Source organism: Hippocampus bargibanti, linkage group LG19 (genome assembly GCF_051943395.1).
Source record: "Hippocampus bargibanti isolate YZ-2025 linkage group LG19, ASM5194339v1, whole genome shotgun sequence".
Lineage (NCBI taxonomy): Eukaryota > Metazoa > Chordata > Actinopteri > Syngnathiformes > Syngnathidae > Hippocampus > Hippocampus bargibanti.
In genome coordinates, this window is record NC_142752.1 from 1,564,762 (window position 1) to 1,586,100 (window position 21,339).

The 21,339-nt window shown below is 43.0% G+C and overlaps 1 protein-coding gene across 1 annotated transcript; it reads right to left on the reverse strand.

Moving 5' to 3' along the window:
- Positions 1–365: 365 nt before the first annotated feature.
- Positions 366–20,977, reverse strand: kif26bb (kinesin family member 26Bb). The gene is made up of 15 exons (XM_089022522.1): positions 20,463–20,977; positions 19,918–20,237; positions 17,935–18,339; positions 16,350–16,465; positions 16,083–16,254; positions 13,475–13,669; positions 12,886–12,979; positions 10,596–10,867; positions 10,325–10,505; positions 9,605–9,752; positions 9,129–9,288; positions 6,081–9,009; positions 4,143–4,295; positions 1,396–1,519; positions 366–1,131 (listed from the first exon to the last, which is right to left on the reverse strand). The coding sequence occupies exons 2-15, from the start codon at positions 20,122–20,124 to the stop codon at positions 1,077–1,079; spliced, it is 5,211 nt and encodes a 1,736-aa protein (XP_088878648.1). The 5' UTR covers positions 20,125–20,237; positions 20,463–20,977; the 3' UTR covers positions 366–1,076.
- Positions 20,978–21,339: the final 362 nt, after the last annotated feature.

Consider the following 21,339-nt stretch of genomic DNA (forward strand, 5'->3'; position numbering starts at 1 on the left):
TTAATTTTTGGGATACACACTTTTCGCCTTACACACCCTGTCTGGGAACCAATTAAGTTTGTAAGCCAAGGTATCACTGTAGTGAAAAATTCTGTATTTTCTAGACTGCCATTTTGGAAGTATTTTTCTAGTTATAAGATAGAAAAAGAGTCACCATTTTATTTCAATGTGTGTTCAGCACCAAAATGGAGATACAGTACAAGTCATGAAGGGATTTCCTTTGAAACGGTCAAACCTGTTGCCGATTCAATGAAAACTTTTGTGAAAAGCCAAATACGTATTAACCCCCGCCAGCCCTCCTTTTTCTAAAAAAAGGCAAATTGGTAAACATGCAGAAAGAAAGAACACACACTATTGACAAGAATAACAATAAAGTTATATCATTCAAAAAAGTATTCACAAATATGCTGACATTAGCAATAAGTGCATCAAAATATCTTTTTTTTTTTTAAACAGACAAACCAGCGACATGATCAGATGTAATTTGCGTGTTTAACTCATTCACTGCCATCCCCGAATGTATTTATGAATTGAAAAGCAGGATGTGGAACGCCATTCCCGAATTTGTTCGGGTTTTGTTTTTTCTTGTGTGGGGGGGGGGGGGGGGGTGCCGATAAAGCGCTGGTGAGACATCTGGCAATGTTTTTTCTCCCTTCCACGAGGGGGCAGCATTTTCCTTTTTGTCCATGTAAGCGTTTTGTATAATAAATCAATATGTATGTATTGCATTGTATTTTGTACAGCCGCCCCATTTCAAGCTCAGATAACTCCAGATTCATATAACTTAGGAATTAACTCTTTTTTTTCTGATGAAAGAAGAGAATCTAAGGTTTTTTTATGCTGAATTAAATGTTTATGTGGTCCTGAAACTCAAAATTCTGTGGGTACTGGAATTTGAGTGAAAATGACGAAAACCCTGGCACTGAAGTGGGCACATTTTTTTCAACATCGTCTGGCAGTGAATGAGTTAATGTGTAGCAATTTTAACTACCGTGGGTGTTGCCAAAGCAAAATTCCTTTGTGAAACTTTCCTGTGGCTTCTCCGTGGTTGCCACGTCGACTTACAAACACCTTCATCAAGGTCCGCCAGGAGCTCCCGAGAAATCACCGCGAAACTCCGCCAAAGGTCGCCTACAAGATAACGAAAGAGAATGACAACAACACAGTGGCGGGCCTATCAGGGCCTTCAAGGCCTTCTCTGCTGGCCTAGAAATATCTGAATTACAGACTATTGTGAGTTATATTTTGTCTCTAGTAGACTTGTAGTAAATAACAGCACACTTTTTTTCAGTCTGGATTGATTCAGACATAGCACTACTGAAGGCCTAGCGATAAAATCCACCGCCTGACCACTGCAATAACAAATCGTGACTTTAAGAACATCCGATCCCTCACCGTGTGCGAGATTCCATTCTTCCCGTTCCGGATCTTTGCTCGATCAACGAAACTGGACTCTGACGTCGATGGTCGCCCGTTTGAGCGCCAAACACCGGCGATTGACGCTGAAGTAGGCGCGTCCCTAGAGAAAATAAACATTTCCAATTGAACGTCAACTCTTTCGGATCGTCTTTGTTTTAATAATATTAACACATTTTATTTCTAAGCGCCTTTCAAAACTCTCAAAGTCACTTTACAGTCACAAGTTTTTCTGTGTGAGAGCAGAGGCAGCTACATGCGCCAGCGTTCACTCAACCCGGAAGTTAATAGGTAGAAAGCTAGCTAGCCAGCGAGTAGATAGATAATAGATAGCCAGCTAGCTAGATAGCTAGCCTCCTAGATAGATCTATAGCTGATAGCTAGCTATACAGCTAGATAGTTAGCGAGCTAACACACTGAATGTCACTATTAAATAGATAGAAAGCTAGCCAGCCAGCGAGTAGATAGATAATAGATAGCCAACAGATAGCTAGCTAGATAGCTAGCCACCTATATAGCTCTATAGCTGATAGCTAGCTAGACAGCTAGATAGTTAGCTAGCTAATACACTGAATGTCAAGATTAAATCGATAGAAAGCTAGCTAGCCAGCTAGTAGATAATTGATACGGGAGGACTTCTTTAATCGATTGCAAACATTTATGCTTTCCTCTTCAGAACTATTTGAATCATATTCATAACTGGATGAGTAACAAGAAAGCATCTCCTCCGAATCTGAAGCCATTGTTTTGATTTTCGAGCAAGGCAAGACGTCCTGGCGTGACGTCACGAACAAAGGGGGCGGAGCAAGTCAAGACGTCCTGGCGTGACGTCACGAACAAAGGGGGCGGGACCGTCTGAAACTCGGCATCTCCGAGGTCATTTTGAAGTAGTTTTGGGATACTTTAACTCATTTTGATTGGTGTTTTGCATTTGACTAAAAATATCAGCCTGCATGTTTCGGGTATTTTAGATGTTATAAAACGTTTTTCTGATGTCAGTTAGGAAACAAAAAAAGGGTGTCGCTTGTCCTTTAACGGGTCTCACCTTGACCTCAACATTGGTTGTTAGGAACCGTGAGTGTGTGTAAGTAGGTCAGGAAGTCTAACCCCACCCCCAACCCCAAGACACATTTTACACTTGAGAACACCGCCCCCCCCTCCCCCCCCCCCCCCCCCCCCCCCCCCCCCCCCCCCCCGGACCCCCTTACACTTTCCCTCTCCAATAAAGACAGCAGACGTGGTCCACTGGGAACTGAAACAAGCTCTCTAATGTCTCCAAGCCACTCAACTAAATGAATCAAGCGATGCTTGTTATCAGTCTCGCTCTTATTTTTTGATGTATTTATTTTTCAAGAAATTCAACATTTTTTTTGCAGTTCTTTGCCCACAACATGTTGAACGACTTTAATTCTTTGTTCTTTGCAGTACTTTCAACCACACCCCTAAAACCCTAAACCACACATACACATGTGCTCATTAAAATTGCATTAAGAAGCGACATTTGTGTAGTGGAGGCAGGGAGTGGTTCTCCAGGGGGGGCATCTAGACAGTTCGTCATGGGGACATCACGTCACCCTATGCAGCAGATTGCGCCTCGGAGCACATGTTGACTCTCAATGCAACGGCGGCCATCTTTTTTTCATATTTATGTATATAAAGTGCCAGTTGGGTTTAGCAGAATCAGAATAATCTTTATTGGCCATGTTTGTAGAACACATGAGGATTTTTGTCTCCGGTAGAATACGCTGCACTAGTATCATCATCAAAAAAATTGCAAAGTAAAAATATACATTTGTTATATTTGGGTTACTGTTTAGAGAGTTAATGGCGACATGAGGAAGGAGCTGTTTAAATAATTTATTTTAATAATAAATAGATAAATAACTATTTATTTATTTATCTATTTATTCATTGGTTATTTATTTATTTACATTTATTTTTATTTATTGTATTTTTGTGTTTATTTATCTATGTATTTATTTATTCATGTATTTATCTATTTATATATTCACCTGGTTATTCATTGATTTATATTTATTTATAGGTATTGTATTCATTTATTTATTTATTCTTTTTTTAACTTTGTATTTTATTTATTTATTTACATGGTTATTTATTTATTTATGTTTATTTTTATTTATCGTATTTATTTATTTATTTATTTATTTATTTTTTATTTATTTATTCTTGTATTTATTTATCTATGTATTTATTTGTATATATTCATGTATTTATCTATTTTTCAATTGATGAGGAACAAGGTAAAATGATTGCAGAGAAAGCACCGACAAGGGATCATTCCTCAAGATGGTGAAAGACGAAGGCTGCGTTCCTCATCAAGTGTTTAATGCTGAGGAAACCGGTCACTCCATTCCATCAAGCCATCATGACCATCACAAAGGTAAATAAAACGGCTTTATTATACAGTACAATGTATTTCTGTAACTATAATACCATAGCACATTCATTATACATAAAATAAGGTATATTTTGTGTAGTTTTAAGGCTTAGAAAATTAGAAAGTAGAAAATTATGTTTTATGTGGACCTGGGAACGGATTTTTCTCATTTTAATGGTTTCCTATGGCAAATTAATTTTTTGAGATACACACTTTTTGCCTTACAACTCTGACTGGGAACCAATTAAGTTTGTAAGCCAAGGGATCACTGTACAGTGTTGAATTTTTGCGTCGTTTTTTTTGGGGGGGGATGTCACAAATGAGGCACCTTTTTTCTGCGGCCGTTGCATGTGGTCAATCTGGTATCCTCTGATGTCGTAGTCCTCTGGGATGGCGTCATCGGTCCAGCGAGATTGCAGACTGTTAGGCGATTGTCTTGCGGCGAGGGGGGTGTCGCTGGATACGTGACGGGGGTGAGCGCCTATAAACAGAAAGAAAGTCAAAATAGGTGTAATCCAATACAACGTCCATAAGATTTTTTTTCCTCTGTCTGTTTGATACGGAAGAGCATTAGGGCCAAGTTGAAATATATAATTTTTAGAGATGCGGTATCATACTGAGAAAAAAAAAATCAAGTACATTTGCGAGTTTGAAACTTGCAGATTTGCGAGTTTGAATTTAGCAAATTTGTGAGTTTTAATCTAGCAAATTTGTGAGTTTAAATCTAGCAAATTTGTGACTTTAAATCTAGCAAATTTGCAAATTTGAATCAAGCAAATTTGTGACCTTAAATCTAGCAAATTTGTGACTTTGAATCGCGCAAATTTGTGACCTTATATCTAGCAAATTTGTGACTTTAAATTTAGCAAATTTGCGAGTTTGAATCAAGCAAATTTGTGACTTTGAATCTAGAAAATTTGTGACTTTAAATCTACCAAATTTGTGACTTTAAATCTAGCAAATTTGTGACTTCAAATCTAGCAAATTTGCGAGTTTGAATTTATCAAATTTGTGAGTTTAAATCTAGCACATTTGTGACTTTAAATCTAGCAAATTTGTGACTTTAAATTTAGCAAATTTGCGAGTTTGAATCAAGCAAATTTGTGACTTTGAATCTAGAAAATTTGTGACTTTAAATCTAGCAAATTTGTGACTTTAAATCTAGCAAATTTGTGACTTCAAATCTAGCAAATTTGCGAGTTTCAATTTATCAAATTTGTGAGTTTAAATCTAGCACATTTGTGACTTTAAATCTAGCAAATTTGTGACTTTAAATCTAGCAAATTTGCGAATTTGAATCAAGCAAATTTGTGACTTTAAATCTAGCAAATTTGCGAGTTTGAATCTACCAAATTTGTGACTTTAAATCTAGCAAATTTGTGACTTCGAATCTAGCAAATTTGTGACTTTGAATCTAGAAAATTTGTGACTTTAAATCTAGCAAATTTGTGACTTTGAATCGCGCAAATTTGTGACCTTATATCTAGCAAATTTGTGACTTTAAATTTAGCAAAATTGCGAGTTTCAATCTAGCAAATTTGTGATTTTAAATCGAGCAAATTTGTGACTTTAAATCTACCAAATTTGTGACTTTAAATCTAGCAAATTTGTGACTTTGAATCTAGAAAATTTGTGACTTAAAATCTATCAAATTTGTGACTTCAAATCTAGCAAATTTGCGAGTTTGAATTTAGCAAATTTGTGACTTTAAATCTATCAAATTTGTAATAATTAATTATAATATCCCATCTCTAAAAATATATATATTTCAACCTGGCTCGAATGCTCTTCCGTATTTCGCTTTGTGTCTGGCCGAATTTACCACCGTTTATTCTCCCTCAACCAAATCCAACCTGATTTCGCATTTTTAACTCCCATTCCCGAGTGAAGCGTTCAGGTCATGTATTAATGATATGACTTCCGGCGCTGTGGCGCTTTCCGTGCCGCTAAGTGTACATGACGTGACTGCGTGTCATTTCCAATTCACGTCACCGCACAAAAGGGTGGAAATTCGTATTCGTTTTTATCAAATGGGGGAGGCACGGTCGTCCTCACATTGCGCAGAAGCAGGGTTTGATTCCACCTTCTGTACCTCTTCGTGTCTTAGTGGGTTTTCTCCGGGTACTCCGGGTGCCTCCCACATTCAAAAACATACACGGCAGGCTAATGGAAGACTCGAAATTGTACCTGGGTGCGTTTGCTAACGCGAATGGTTATTGGGGTGTCGTCTGCTTTGACTGCAGTCGTTACTGGTCCTGTGTCGTACCTGTGTCGCCTCTCCGCTGAGATGACCTGCAACCGTAAGCCTCTCTGAGGAGCGAGGCACCCCTGTCGCTGACGGAATCTCTGTTGGAGGCGCAACTAGCCGTAGTTTCGCTGTCCCGCATCAAACTATCGTAGCCGCTACTCATCGTACTGTGCCTGTTTGAGAAATACAGCGAGGTTTTACCCATGGCTGGCGGCAAATCGCCGCTGAGCACACTGGTGGTGTCGCTGGCGTGTCCGCTCATGTGAGGTGGCGTCCGCGGAGAAGTGACTTGGGTGTACGGAGAAGAAAACGACCCCGTCATGTCCGAAGCGGGGCCGCAGGGTCTTTCTTTCGGGAAGTCTGAAATGCGGCCGTTGGCGAATCCCTGTATGGCAGATTTTGTGGATGAGGAAGTGGAGCTTTGACTGGGCGTCCGGCTGATGGAGTGGAAGGAGGGTGGAGGGGACGAGGCGTGGCATGAGGAAGTCCTTTCAAAGTTCACATTTTTGCCGTTCGGGGAAAGACTGGCGCTTCGGCTGACGGACTGCTGCGGGCCTTTACGGGGGAGACTGAGGTTCTTGACGCTGGGCGCGGACAGGCGGCGTAATTTGGGACAGGCCATTTTGAGTTTCCCCACGGCAGACAGCTTTGAATGTGCAGGCCTGGATTGAGTTCCAGTTTCGAATGGGATGGAATGATGACCGTGGCTCGTCTGGCGGGTCTTTCTGGAGCTTCTGCTGGTTCTTGGGATTGTACAATCCCCAACAGTCTTTCCTTTGTGAGCACCTTTGCCGGATCCATCGGAGCTTTTCTTTGAGACCCCCTGGTGACTACTCCCCCTCTCAAAAGATGCCAGGTCACACGTGTTCCGCCCAAGGGACTTGCTAGTCAACGGATCCGTTTTGGTGCTAAAAGGCCTGCCGCTCTCCTCCAAGGGTGACATCATCCTCCCAACCGTGTGATCATGTTTCATCCCTACCTTTGAGGTATCAAATAATGATCCAACACCCCTTCTGAGTGGTCTCCCGGCCCCCCGCTTGTAATCCGTTTCGTATTTCAGCGGGGGGGAAGCCTGCTTGTCTCGCCTCCTCTCGAGGGTTACCCCTGGGCTACACGGATTGGATGACGTCAATCCCCTTGGGTCCCTCCAACCGTCTGCCACGCGGCAGTTGGCGTTGAGCCAGGTTCGGGGTAGACTACCCGTATTAAAGGAATCGCCGCTTGTCTCCAGGCAACCCAAAGTAGGACCAATGACGCGCCGAGCAGAGTCATCGCCCAGCAGAGCCTTTGGAGCGTCCGTGATGTAAACACGCTCCCAGTCTCTACGGCAGATCTTGTTTATGGTGTCTTGATGAGAAGATACTTTTTGCAATACGATCATTTCACGGCAAATCTGACCACAGTTTGGTTTACAGATCTTATCTGACATTATAATAGGAGACTCAGAAGCAGACGGCGCGCATTGGACTACTGTCTGCGTTGTTTGTTTTTCTTTCGCGTCATCCAAATGGCACGCTTCTTCGTTATTTACCAGCGTGGGATTTATAAATGAAGGAAGAAATCTTTCCCTTCTGGAAGGATACGCTAGTTTTTCAGTCGTCACCCCTCCTGGATGAACAAAAGTTCTGTGGGTGACATTCGTCTGACTTGCGGCCGTGGGGTCCTCCTCTGTGATATTGCTGATGATCTGGATGGGTTGCGAACCCGCAGACCCTTGCAGGCGTGTTTCGGACTGGGCGGCATCTTTGAAACAAATGACATTACCTCCGGTCCGTCCACTGTCAAGTGTCCCGCTAATGGTCACCTCCTCCACCATCGAGTAGACCAGTTCATCTTGACCTCTGTAATCCAGCGGTTGTTGGACAGTCACGGTGATGGTCGCCGTCATTTCCTTAGCATCCTTTTTGAGGTCGCTTGTCGGTATGTCCGTAAGGAGAGAAGCGCTAGGTTTTGAAGGGGTGTTGGCAGGAGAAGGGGGAGATGCGAGTAAACTATTTCCGACCGGTGAAGTCCTTTTGTCTGCTTTGAACCAGTCTGTAGTTTCCTGACTCTCCTGTCTCCCCGTAGGCTGAACTGAACCGTTCGTAGCCGTGCCGTGAGCTTTAGCATCCTCAAGTTGAGCGGGGAGTGTTTCAGCGGACTGTATCGCCCCGGTTTTGGGGAACTGATAGCGACAAACCACGTTCCGATTGAGAGTTTGATTCCCCGGCTCCTCGCTGGAACTGGTCGCACTGCACTCCTCGCAATCATAAAGACCAGAGTCCTCTCTCTGAAAACGGTCCCCGTGTGAGGCACCATCGGTTTGTTTTTCTCGACCCAACGTCTGACTGAAACCGAGCCCCGGCTTCTGCGTCTGAGGCACGTCCACTGTTTCCGCAGGGGCCTGCTTCCCCGTCTCTTTCTGGGTATTTTGAGTAATGTTGTTCATTGGAGGCCCTTTGGAGGAGGACTTCAACAAATCCATTGTCTCCTCCACGTCGATGCAGCCCAAGCGTTCCTGAAGTTCGGCAAACGTGTCGCATTTCAGACAGTCCCTCTCCGGCTTCTTCGTTTCAGCTTTCAGAATTTCGGACTGCCCTGCAGCGTCATCTTTCTTGTTCTCGACTTGGAGTTTGGGAATTTTCAGCAGCTCTTGGAGTAAAGCGGTCAACTCCGGGTCTTCCACATCACCCTTGTTTGGATACAAGGAGGGTATGATGGGTACAAACTCTGGTTTAGCAAATTTAGGGGCGGCTCTCGGTTGGATCAATCCATCGGAGTCGATTTGGATGACGGTATCACAGGACTGGTCACTACTGGAGCGTTCATTGAGCTCCGAGCGGAGCCCGAAATGCTGCACGTCGACATCAACCTCGTCTGTGGAGTGGAAAGCTCGCAGGGAAAAAGAAGGGGGGGCTCTTTTTTGTCGAGTCAAACTCCTGCCATTCGGTGAGCATGAGCTGGATTGCTGCGTAATCGAAACACATTGGTGAGGTTCATTTCAGGCTATGTTTGACATCGTACGACAGATACGTAATCGTCGGGTAGCGCCTAACGATGAATAAAATGACTTGTTAAGAGTCGTACCTTGGTCCTTTTCTGTGTCTTGCGGATGCGAGAGGCAAGCTGGATGATGGAGGTGGTTTCGTGTAGCTGCGCCAGTGAATTGGCAACCTGGGCGACGACTGCCGTGTGGCAGTTAGCGTGACTCAAGGACTCCCGGAGAAGCATGGTTAATTTACTTCCCCTGGACAGACGAACACACGCAACCGAATGCGACTGCGGTCACATGACATGAGTCGGCTTTCATTGTCTAGTGTTTTTCAACGGTATCGCGTTTTCGGCACTTATCTGAATCACGTTCGCAACTCAGACTAGATTCATATTATACTTTAAAAACAGGCCCAGGGGAAGCTTAGGCCACACAAGCCCCAAGTTTTGAGTGAAAACTTCCGATGTCCACATTGGGTCAATTTCGGATTATTTTTTCTTGATTTTCCGATTGGTCAGTCCCGACATGCATCATTTATCTGTATTACAACAAAAATATGACATTTGCTTACTTTTTGGGGATGGTTTTGTGTCCACTTAGAAGTGACAAAACAACGGGACCCAAGTCTGAATGCGGAAGTTTATTTCGGATATATCCAACTCCGCCTCTCATGCCACTGCAGACATCAATCATGGTCAATTTGGTTGGGCCACGTGAACCTAAAACAACAACAAATAGATAAATAGATTAATAAATAAGCAAGTACAGAAATAAATACAGAAATAGACAGACACAGACAGACATAAATAAATTAATAAAACAGAAATACAGAATAATTAATAAAACAGAAATACAGAATAAATAAATACATAAATACAGTAAAGTCTCGTTATATCAATATTCTCGGGAGTGGGAAAAAATATTGATCAAACCGGACTATCGATATATCCGATCCTGCGGCATGTAAATTTTCTCCTTGCGTTCATAGAAATAGTATCGTAATAAGCAGTACTATCGATATAACCAATATCGATATAACGAGACTTTACTGTAAATAAATAAATAAACAGATAAATAATATAAAATAAATAAATACAGACATACAGAAATAAACGAACACATAAATAAATAAATAAATAGACATATTAATGAACAGATACATAAATAGATAAATAAATACATAAGAAATGCACAAATAAATAAATAAATAAATAAATAACGAGTGCGATATGAAACGTTCAACTGAAATAAATCCACAAGCCGCCATGGCGGATGAATATTTGATTGCAACCTTTCCCAACGGCGCTACTTTCTTGCGTGCGAGGGGCTTGCACGTGCAGAGTGAAGAACATGATGGAGCTGTGCGACAAGAACGTGGTGAAGTCATTGTGCCGGCGGGCCGCAACCGCCACATCCAAGAGGGAGGCGGCCCGCTCGGCGGTCGGGGCTTTGACCCGATTGTGGTTCCGGAGCTAGAAAAGGAAGTCAGTTAGATTGTTTGGGATTTTGTTAGTCATAGGTCAAAGGTCACTTGACAAGTCCAAAATGAGGCAACGTTCTACCTGTATGCCATGGACGGGGTCCTCCTGGAGTCGAATGTGAGCTCTAGGACTGTCCTGCACGCCGCCTAAAGGTGGGACGACCTCCCCCAGAAGGTCCCTCAGGGTGTCCTCCTCTCCGCAACAGAGTTCCACGGCCGATACGGAAACGGTCAAATCGGTCCAGGTTTTCTCCCGACGCTTATCGATGGCGCTGTACAGCCAGGAGATGGCACACGGAATCAGCCCGAGCTTCTGGACGCTCTCCGTATTGCCAACCATGGTGGACCAGGAGCCTGCGGTAGACAAGGTTTCACAGGGGGTGGTTGTGCATGCGTTAGCATAAAGCGCTAGGCGTCATGCTAACAAAAATGATATTGGTCATATTTGTGTTTAAGTGAGCACACAAATAGACTATTTGGACAAATATTCAAAACTTACTTGTACTCTTTGGCATTTGACTCAGCATGATTCAGATTTGATATCAATTTTACTCCCTGGTGCTTTCTACTATCTTTGCGACTGCTTTATTTCCTGTATATGATAGTTGTCCATGTTACGGCTTCAGCTGTAGTTAATGCGCTATATCAATCAATATGTAAAGTACAGTACAGTACAGTACAGTAGTTACTTAGCTATCTATTAGCTAGCTACCTTTCTATCTCAGTTACTTCCGGGTTGGCGTGTGTGGCTGCCACTGCTCACCCACAGAAAAACTTATCCTGTGACTGTAAAGTGACCCTGAGAGTTTTGAAAGGCGCTTAGGAATGAAATGTATGTATTATTATGTATTATTATTATTATTATTATTATTATTATTATTATTATCATTAAGACATTTTTCCTGGACTCATCCCCAACCGCACCCGAGCATGCACCTTTACCCGCCATTCTGCTTCTTTTGACCAGTCGTTCCGTCCATCCAGACATTAATCGGATGAGTGTAAGAGAATTGGTTTCTTCCAATTAGATGACCAAACTGCCCGCCACTGTCTTGTCTTATTCCGACGGAATTGTATCCCACCAAGGAGATTGATATCCCTCGGCTACATCGGCCAACTAATTCATTTATGGAGAGTGGATTCATGCGAAAAAAAAAGCTCCAAGGAGACCCTGCCCTCACCCCGTATGTGCTCTCCAATATCTAACGCACGCACTCAGCAAGGCTAAGTGCATGGCTCCATATCTTTAATAGCAACATTTTACAGACCATTTTCTTTACGATTGCCTTCTGAGCTGCAAAATACACTCTAAGGTGTGTTTATGTGCGCTGCATGCTTGAGTGTGTATCACGTATGGGAATGTTTTTCGTAAAAAAAAAAAAAAAAGATATCTACTCTCGAGTGCAAGAATCAAAACAAGGGCGCGGAAAAAAAAAAAATTCAACTGGACCCTCTGCATCCTGCTCACCACCTTTTCCAGCTATCCCCCTGGGCCGATAACGCCATCCCAGAGGACATCAAAATATACCAGAGTGACCACTTGCAACAGGTGCAGAAACAAGATGTAAGATACCAGCAAAATCCAAAACAAAATGTCAGAAAAATTCCACACTATCTTATAGTTTCCAGTCCCCTTCAAAATAAACTAAAATGGACAAAAATCCAACTTCAACGTACAGTTAAGACGGCGGGAAAAAAATCATTGGCACCGCCCTACCCACTCTTGAGGACTGTCTTGCACATTGCAAGAATTGAAAACAAGGAAGGCAGAAAATCCTACTGGACCCTCTGCACCCTGCTCACCACCTTTTCCAGCGACTCCCCTCAGGTGCACCAAATCAGCAGACATTTCAACAGCTTCTCCCCCCCGTCGTCATTACCTCTAAACAGTAACCCAAATCTAACTGTATAGTGGTACTTTGAATTTTTTTTTATGATGATACTAGTGCAGCGTGTTCTACCGGAGACAAATTCCTTGTGAGTTCTACATACTTGGCCAATAAAGATGATTCTGATTGGTGGATTTTTGGGTGCAATATCAGTCATAAAAGATGAATGGTTTGGTTAAGCACATAATAATAATAATAATAATAATATATTTCATTTATAAGTGCTTTTCAAAACTCTCAAGGGTCAGTTTTTCTGTGGGTGAGCAGCGGCAGCCACATGCACCAGCGTTCACTCAACCCGGAATAACTCAAATAAATAAAAAGCTAGCTAGCTAACTAGTGGATAGCCAACAGATAGCCAGCTAGCTAGCTACTCGACAGTGGTTAGGGGAGGCAGACGAAAAATGGAAAAGCGTGGATGAATAACCCTCCACCACCACCACCCCGACGCCATTTGTTTTAAAATTTCAAGCCATGACTCACCCACATCGGCGCACCCCAAACCTAGCACGCATCCGTCGCTGCCGCTCAGCACGCAGCGGATGGCGTCCGTCAAGACGCCGGCGCACACCTCGGTCTGCTCGGACGGGGACGGGAAGGGGGACGGAAGACAGACAGAGGGCATGTTAGGACGCTTTTCTTCGAGGTTGAATCATGTAAACCAGCGGTGTGAATGCTAGCTATCGATTGCAAGCTAGCTTGATAGATGAGAATGAAAGCTCGCTAGCTAGCTTGATTGCAAGCTAGCTTGATAGATGAGAATGAAAGCTCGCTAGCTACGTCAGTCACGAGCTAGCTTGATTGCAAGCTAGCTTGATAGATGAGAATGAAAGCTTGCTAGCTAGCTCGGTGCCTAGCTAGCTCGATTGCGAGCTAGCTTGATAGATGAGAATGAAATTTGACTTTGACACGTGTGATGTAAACACAGATCTTACGACGACCTTGTCTTCTATGGATTGATTTGACGATTGAGCGATCCAGACGTGATCGTTTTCCAAATCACCAGATCAATAAAAAAAAATACAAATAAAAAATGAAAGTGATAATTAGCAATGAAGAAAAAGCGGCAAACCTGACTGGCGTCTTGCGGGTAGACGGCGTCGTAATGGAAGGCCTTGAGAAGATCTTTGCCGTCCCTCCTGGAGGTCTTCGGCGGACTTTGGCAAACGGGTTCTAATAAAATGGCTCTTTTCTTCATCGGGTCGACGTGCAGAACCTGAGGTTGACCTTCGCCGATTGTCGGGTTGATCCGTAAGACGACTTTGAGCTGTAAACAAAGAGTCGTCACCGTTAGCAACGAGGACAAGAAGCTAATTTTAAAAAACCTACTTTTTGATTGACGTCGACTGTGAGTGACAAATAAATAATAATAATAATAATAATAATAATACATTTAATTTCTAAGCGCCTTTCAAAACTCTCAAGGTCACTTTACAGTCACAGGATATAGAAAGCTAACCAGCCAGCTAGTAGATAGCTAATAGATAGCCAACAGATAGCGAGCTAGATAGCTAGCCACCTAGATAGCTCTATAGCTAATAGCTAGCTAGCTAGATAATTAGTTAGCTAATACACTGAATGTCACTATTAAAAACAGACAGAAAGCTAGCGAGCAGCTAGTAGATAGCTAATAGATAGCCAACAGATAGCTAGCTAAATAGCTATCCACCTAGATAGCTCTATAGATAACAGCTAGCTAGCTAGATAGTTAGCTAATACACTGAATGTCACTATTAAAAACACAGATAGAAAGCTAGCAAGCAGCTAGTAGATAGCTAATAGATAGCCAACAGATAGCTAGCTAAATAGCTAGCCACCTAGATAGCTCTATAGCTAACAGCTAGCTAGCTAGATAGTTAGCTAATACACTGAATGTCACTATTAAAAACACAGATAGAAATCTAGCTAGCCAGCTAGTAGATAGCAAATAGATAGCCAACAGATAGCTAGTATAGTACTAATATACTGCTGTTAGCTGTTAGCGACTGTCCTCGTACATGTCCTGATGACAATGTATCCTCTCTACTTTGGAAACGTAAATAAAGCGCGTTGTGATTTTGTTAGCGCAGATTGACGCGTTCAATGGCGTCCGCGCGCGGCAACTTTCGCCATTTTAATCACTTAACGCGATCCGATCTTGAGCGACGGCCATCGAAGGAATCAGACGGAGACGAGGGCAATGGAAGGTCGCGAGACGTTGGACATTCAGTCGAACGAGCCGGTCGGCATGGCGCCCGGATGACATCATCAATCATTGACGATTTTAAATTCACGCTGTCGCATGATATTTCTTTCTTCCTCCTCATTTGCATAATGCATCCATTAAGTGTCCGCCGAACCGTATTGAAGCCGTGTCAAACCGAATTCACGTCCGCTTTAATTATTTAAGATCCGCTTGAACAACTCTGAAATGTTTTTCTACTTTTCTCTCGCATACGCAGAAAGAACCACATCGGAGGTGAGTGCTCATGGGGCAACCGGGACAAGCTCTTTGCTGTAATTCGAGACCCGACCCGAGAGTCCGAGAAGGTCGTTCTTATTGATCTCGCCCACTTTTCCCGATGGTCGTGAAGGAAGATGGAGGCATTAGCACCATCTAACATTTCATCACACACACATGTACACTGTATATACATATACAGTGTACATATACAGTGTGTAGATATATACAGTGATACCTCGGTTTACGAACCCCTTTGCTTATGAACTTTTTGGCTTACGAACGTTAAATTTATGAAAATTTTATCTTGCCATACAAACTATTTTTCGGGATACACACAGAGCTGCCATAATGAGTGATGTGTCGTTCGCGAACAAGCCCGTTCTTCTGACAACTAAATGGCAGCCGACTGTATTTGTCCTCTATTCCCCGCAACCAGTTTTCGGTTAAAGCCACGTGATTGGTCAAGAACGCAGCATTGATGGGGAGGTGGCTTAAATATTAAAGAGACAGGCAGACGACAGTGAGAGAATTTCAACTTTGAGTGTAGACTGCAAGGTTAAAATATCCCATCAATCAGGCTCCACAAACAACTCGCACAAGCCATCTGTACACTTGATGCAAAAAGCTATCAACCCAGCTTAACAGAACACAATTGATGAGGAACTAGATAAAATTATCGCAGAGAAAGCACCTACTAGGGATTATTCCTCAAGATGGTGAAAGAAGAAGGCTACGTTCCTCATCAAATGTTTAATGCTGAGGAAACCGGCCACTCCATTCCATCAAGCCATCAACGATCATCACAAAGGTAAATAAAAACACTTTATTATACAGTACAGTTTATTTCTTTAATTATAATACCATAGCACATTTATTATACATAAAATAAGGTATATTTTGTGTAGTTATTAAGGCCTAGAAAATTAGAAAGTTGAGAATGATGTTTTATGGGAACGGATTATTCTCATTTTAATGGTTTCCTATGGGAAATTAATTTTTGGGATACACACTTTTCGCCTTACACACTCTGTCTGAGAACCAATTAAGTTCGTAAGCCAAGGTATCACTGTACATATTTATACACACACATCTACGTATATTCATTATACGTACACGTTTTTTTTTAAACCGTACTATAAAAAGTAGCTGTCAGGTGCCACACAGAGCAAGCGATCCATCTGCTTCCTTGTCGTGTACAGCGAGTCACCCGGAGTAAATACGGATGTCAAGCAAGTACCTTGCCAACGTTGGGCGAGTCTTTGGTTCTGATAGCAGCTTGGAGCAGGCAGGGGGGGACAGGAGGAGGCTTTTTTTGGACCAGATCTTTGTAGCTGTTGGAGACATGAGCTGGAGCAGCGTCGGAAGCTTGGCCTTTTCTTCTCGACGTCAGGTTGAGCTTTTCCGCCGCCCTGGTGGTCAGAAGTCAGAAGTGTCGTAGTGAGGTAACGACAATTTGCAATAAGAAGTCGTCCTATTTTGTCATGGACGTTCAGAAGATATTTACCTAGCCAAAAAGGACATAGCAGCAGTGTTAGCGATGGTCACCACTCTGGAGAAGTGAGGAATTTTGGAGCTGGCGTGTACCACGTCGGTACATCTTAACACGGCGTTATCCGAAGCCTGCCACGGAGAGACTTGTTCATTGCAATCCAAACAATCGTTGCACTCAAGCACTTAATAGCTAGCTGGCTAGCTAGCTATTCACTATCTAACTGGCTGGCTATCTAGCTAGGTATCTGTTGGCTATCGATTGGCTAGCTAGCGAGCATGTTATATATTTGAGTTACTTCCGGGTTGAGTGAACGCTGGTGCGTGTGGCTGCCGCTACTCACAGAGTTATAAATGGAAGAGGAAAGGAAAGAAAGAAGTAGAAAAACAAAATACAGGAGGTGCTGAAAAAGGGGAAATCGCCCTGCATAGTCAACCCAACAGCATGATTTTACCTATTAGCTTTCTAGCTAGCTAGCTGGCTATCTTTTAGCTATCTATCAAGCTAGCTAGCTATCTATTAGGTGGCTGGTGAGCTGGCTATCTATTGGCTAGCTAGTGTTTTTCTACTTCTTCCTTTCCTTTTACTGTCATCACTTTGCCGCTGTCAATTTCTCCACTGTGAGAGTAGTGAATGCTAATCTAGCTGGCTATTTATTAGCTATATGGCTATCTAGCTAGTTGGCTAACTGTCTAGCTGGCTATCTATGAGCTATCTATTAGCTAGCTCGCTACTTTTCTATCTATTCGAGTTACTTTCGGGTTGAGTGAACGCTTGCACGTGTGGCTGCCCCTGCTCACCCACAAAAAAAAACATATCCCGTGACTGGAAAGTGACCTTGAGAGTTTTGAAAGGCGCTTATGAATGAAATGTAGTATTATTAAATGTGGAGAATTTCTTTTTATGGGACTACCAGGACCTTGCGTTGAGTGTGACTTCTATCAAGCTAATGCATTCGTGTTCACCCTTTTAATTGGACCCCCACTACCCCGCCCCCCCGTTCCCCTACTCCTGATCACGAAAGCTTTTCGACCGCCTGCATTTTATGACCAGGTTAAATCATGACCCAGTTCCATTCCATTAGCAGAACTACTTATGACAACGTGAGCACGACCGATCAATCATCGCTTTGCTGACTTGCGCTCATCGCCATGTCCATCGATGAAAAGGTTTCTTCAGCCGTCATCTGTACTTCTTTTGAAGGTGTCGGACGTTTCGCTTCTTATCCAAGAGGCTTCGTCAGCGAACTAAAAATGTTTGCTGGTAGCTTTAGCCCTATATATATATATATATATATATATATATATAGAACCACTCATTTGACGACATTGAGGAGTAAAATAAGCTATTTTCATAAAACAGCAAAACCCTTCACTAAATCACCATGGTGGGGTGAGGTTTCATTTGGATCGTTATTACAACAGACTGCTTAGACCACATACGCTTAGTTATGCTGATGAGGTGATACCAGAGCAAATGGGGCAATCAAGATATATATAGGGCCAAAGCTACCAGCAAATATTTAGTTGACTGACAAAGCCTCTCGGATAAGAAACGAAACACCATTCCGCCATTGGATGTAGTGGTTTTTACGGGGTACCTGATGATGGGGGTAAACAGTCACCCCATCCGGAGACCCCCGGCGCCGCTCCTCGACCTGGTCGGGGGTCTTGACGATTCTCCGACGAAGGGTCTGCGGGGTCCTCTGAGGCGTTCTGGAGGTTCGAGGTGTTCTGGGGCTTTGAGGGCAACGATTCAGGCTATGTGGTTGTGAAGTGGATCGGTCCCCGAGTTTGGTTTGTCCCACCGGCGTGGCGTTTCTGGCGCCGGGTAACTGATGCCCGCCGTTCAGAGCCAAGTGCACCGCTTGGCGTTTGAGGTGGCTTAGCGTCGTGCCACAGGTGGCGCATTGACCCAGGTCCCTCCCTCGGTCTTTGGACTCTGGACTGGACCGGCTGTGGACACGGAGGTTGTCTTGGAGGAAGGCGCACAGGTCGCTGGTGTCCTTGAGAATTTGATCAAAATGGGAAACGGGGTTGTTCGTTAATTCACTCATTCACTGCCATTCAGGAATTTATTCGGGAAAATATGACGTATAGAGCGCCATTCCCGAATTTATTAAATAGAAATTAGGTTTTTTTTCCTCGTGCTTGGGTGCCGATAAAGCGCTGGCTACACCTCTGGCAATATTTTTTCCTTTCCACGAGTGGGCAGCATTTGCCTTTTGTCCATGTTAGCGCTTTTGTTACAGCTTCAGTTGTTGTTAAAGCGAAAGGAGTGTCAGCACAGAGTGCCGATGCCTATGTGGAACTGTCACGGCTTGGAATCGAAGCGGATTTATGTAGGACAGGAGATGTGAGACAATCTGTTTTCGTCAATGGATGCTACAGCTGCGTGTTTGCTTTCAACATTTAGCTTGTAGTAGACGTACACACTCCACCATGATCCACTGCTGAAAAGGATGCTTTGATCCTCTCCTCTTTCATCTAGAACTGCTTCATGTCACAAAGAGGGTACAGCAAGTGCTGAAGAATGAGTGACTCTCTGTGTCTTTGTGTTATCATATTATTTGTTATTTATTTTTTTGTACTTTATGTTACTTCCGGGTTCAGTGAACGCTGGCGCGTGTGGCTGCCGCTGCTCACCCGCAGAAAAAAATATCCTGTGACTGTACAGTGTCCTTGAGAGTTTTGAAAGGCGCTTAGAAATGAAATGCATTATTATTATTATTACTGTATCTATTCGCTGGCTTTCTATCTATTTGAGTTACTTCAGGGTTGAGTGAACGCTGGTGCGTGTGGCTGGTGCGTATCTATTAGCTAGCTTTCTATCTATTTGAGTTACTTCAGGGTTGAGTGAACGCTGGCGCGTGTGGCTGCCGCTGCTCACCCGCAGAAAAAAATATCCTGTGACTCTAAAGTGTCCTTGACAGTTTTGAAAGGCGCTTAGAAATGAAATGTATTATTCTTATCCATATTACTGTATCTATTAGCTAGCTAGCTAGCTTTCTATCCATTTGAGTTACTTCCGGGTTGAGTGAACGCTGGCGCGTGTGGCTGCCGCTGCTCACCCGCAGAAAAAAATATCCTGTGACTGTACAGTGTCCTTGAGAGTTTTGAAAGGCGCTTAGAAATGAAAAATGTATTATTATTATTATTATTATTATAATTATTTTACAGATTCATTAAATTATTTTGGAAATCTATTTTTACATATTTTTAAATTTGGGGGTTGGTGGGTGTACCAAATACAGTGGGGCCTTGGCTTACGAACTTAATTGGTTCCCAGACAGAGTGTATAAGGCGAGAAGTGTGTATCCCAAATATTAATTTCCCATATGAACCCATTAAAATGAGAATAATCCGTTCCCAGGTCTCCATAAAAATATAATTTTCAACTAAATATGTCTTAAAACTACAAACGATATATAGTACTGCACTATCTTGTTGAATGTCATTTTTCTCGACCCATAGATGATTTTTTTTTTTTTTTTTTTTTTTGCCAGTATGCATCTCAAATGGATTAACTGTGATTATTTCAAGCATATTCGACCGACTTTAGAGCAAAGACAATGTTGACTAACCTTACAGGAGAAGTGATGGTGCACAGAAAGACTGAGCGCTTGCTTCTTGAAAGCAACAAGGGTGGCGGAGCATCTTTCGCAGCACGCGTCTTTGCTGTCAAACCTCCCGAAACCGCAATTTTTGCGCAAGGTGTCGCTCAAGGACACGGAACCGGGTAGAGTCCGAGTCCTATAGGACGGGACCGCTTCTGCTCTCGGCTGGTACATGTTCCGATGAGGGTCGCTCCTCGTATACCTTCTTGGAGTGGGACTTTCGTCGTGACGAGGTACGCAATCGTCCCTTTTTGATACTTGCGTCAACTCGGGAGCACTTTGCGCTCCTAAGAAATAAAACAAGAAGAAAAAGAAGGATGGATGTGTGTTACAGTGGGTGGGGAAATTCGATCTGAATCGATGTAGACAACTGCAACCACACCCAAATGTTTTCGAACAGTGGAACGATTGTAGCCGCGTGTTCAAACTAGCAAACAAGCAAGATTTGAGTGGCTAGATATATACCGATATATCATACATTTGTGTATAAGACACACACAAAAATGACTTACCAAAGACGTTGCACTCGGAATGGCGGTAAATCTTTCTCTCGCCGCTGTCAGAGATGACATGCCAACTTGTTAATATTTAAAAAGAGATCCGAACAAAGAGTGGGGCCACTTTGGCGTGATTTATCCACAGCTTGTTCGGTAAAAGGCGATAATCTTCCTCCCATGGTGGCTTGGATGGAGAATGGGATGGAGTCAAAGTACGTAATGGGGGGGGGGGACACTGTCAGAGTCGGATGGTTGACGGTGACAGTGTCGGAGATGGGAAAGAGCGCCGCGTGAAAGAAACACTCGTGGATTTTTTTTTTCGGAGCGTCACTATTGAAAATGTCCTCAAGGGGGCGCCAAATGGCCGCGTTGGCAGACGTTCGACGCCAAACAACAAACATCGCCGATGACTTTGCATCATGAGTAACTCATTTGCATGGCTGACGTCGTTGAGGGATGGGGGGTAATCGTTGTCTTCTTGTTATTATTGATTGAGAGAAAGAGAGAGAGAAAAAGAGAGAAAACGAGCGAGAGCGAGAGAAATACCCATTTGCAAAGTTTTTGGGCTTTATCTGGCAAAACTTTGCGAGGGGTCATAAAGATTTTTATTTATTGTGTCACCTTTGGGGGGGTCCGTGCAAAAAACGAAATACAACCTGCTAGGAAGAAAGATGTGTCAAGTTAGCAGATACATTGTAGTTAAACAGAAACTTCGTTCGACATCGACCAACATTATTTAGTCAATGTGTGATCTTTGAATGTATTTATACATTTATATTATATTTTTCCTATAACTATAACAAAATCTAATTTTTTTACGGTAAATTGCCCCCAAAGCTTTGAAAAGCATACCGGTGTTGCGCCATTCTCGGTAATAACCGGAAGTTACGTT

What these genes read in the sequence shown, in the direction of transcription:
- kif26bb (XM_089022522.1), bottom strand. Translation starts at nt 20,124, where the DNA reads ATGTACCAGCCGAGAGCAGAAGCGGTCCCGTCCTATAGGACTCGGACT. An exon ending in GCTATGTCCTTTTTGGCTAG is followed by an intron (nt 16,255 to 16,349) that starts GTAAATATCTTC and finishes TCTGACCACCAG; the next exon opens with GGCGGCGGAAAAGCTCAACC. An exon ending in CACAAAACCATCCCCAAAAA is followed by an intron (nt 9,289 to 9,604) that starts GTAAGCAAATGT and finishes TCGTCTGTCCAG; the next exon opens with GGGAAGTAAATTAACCATGC.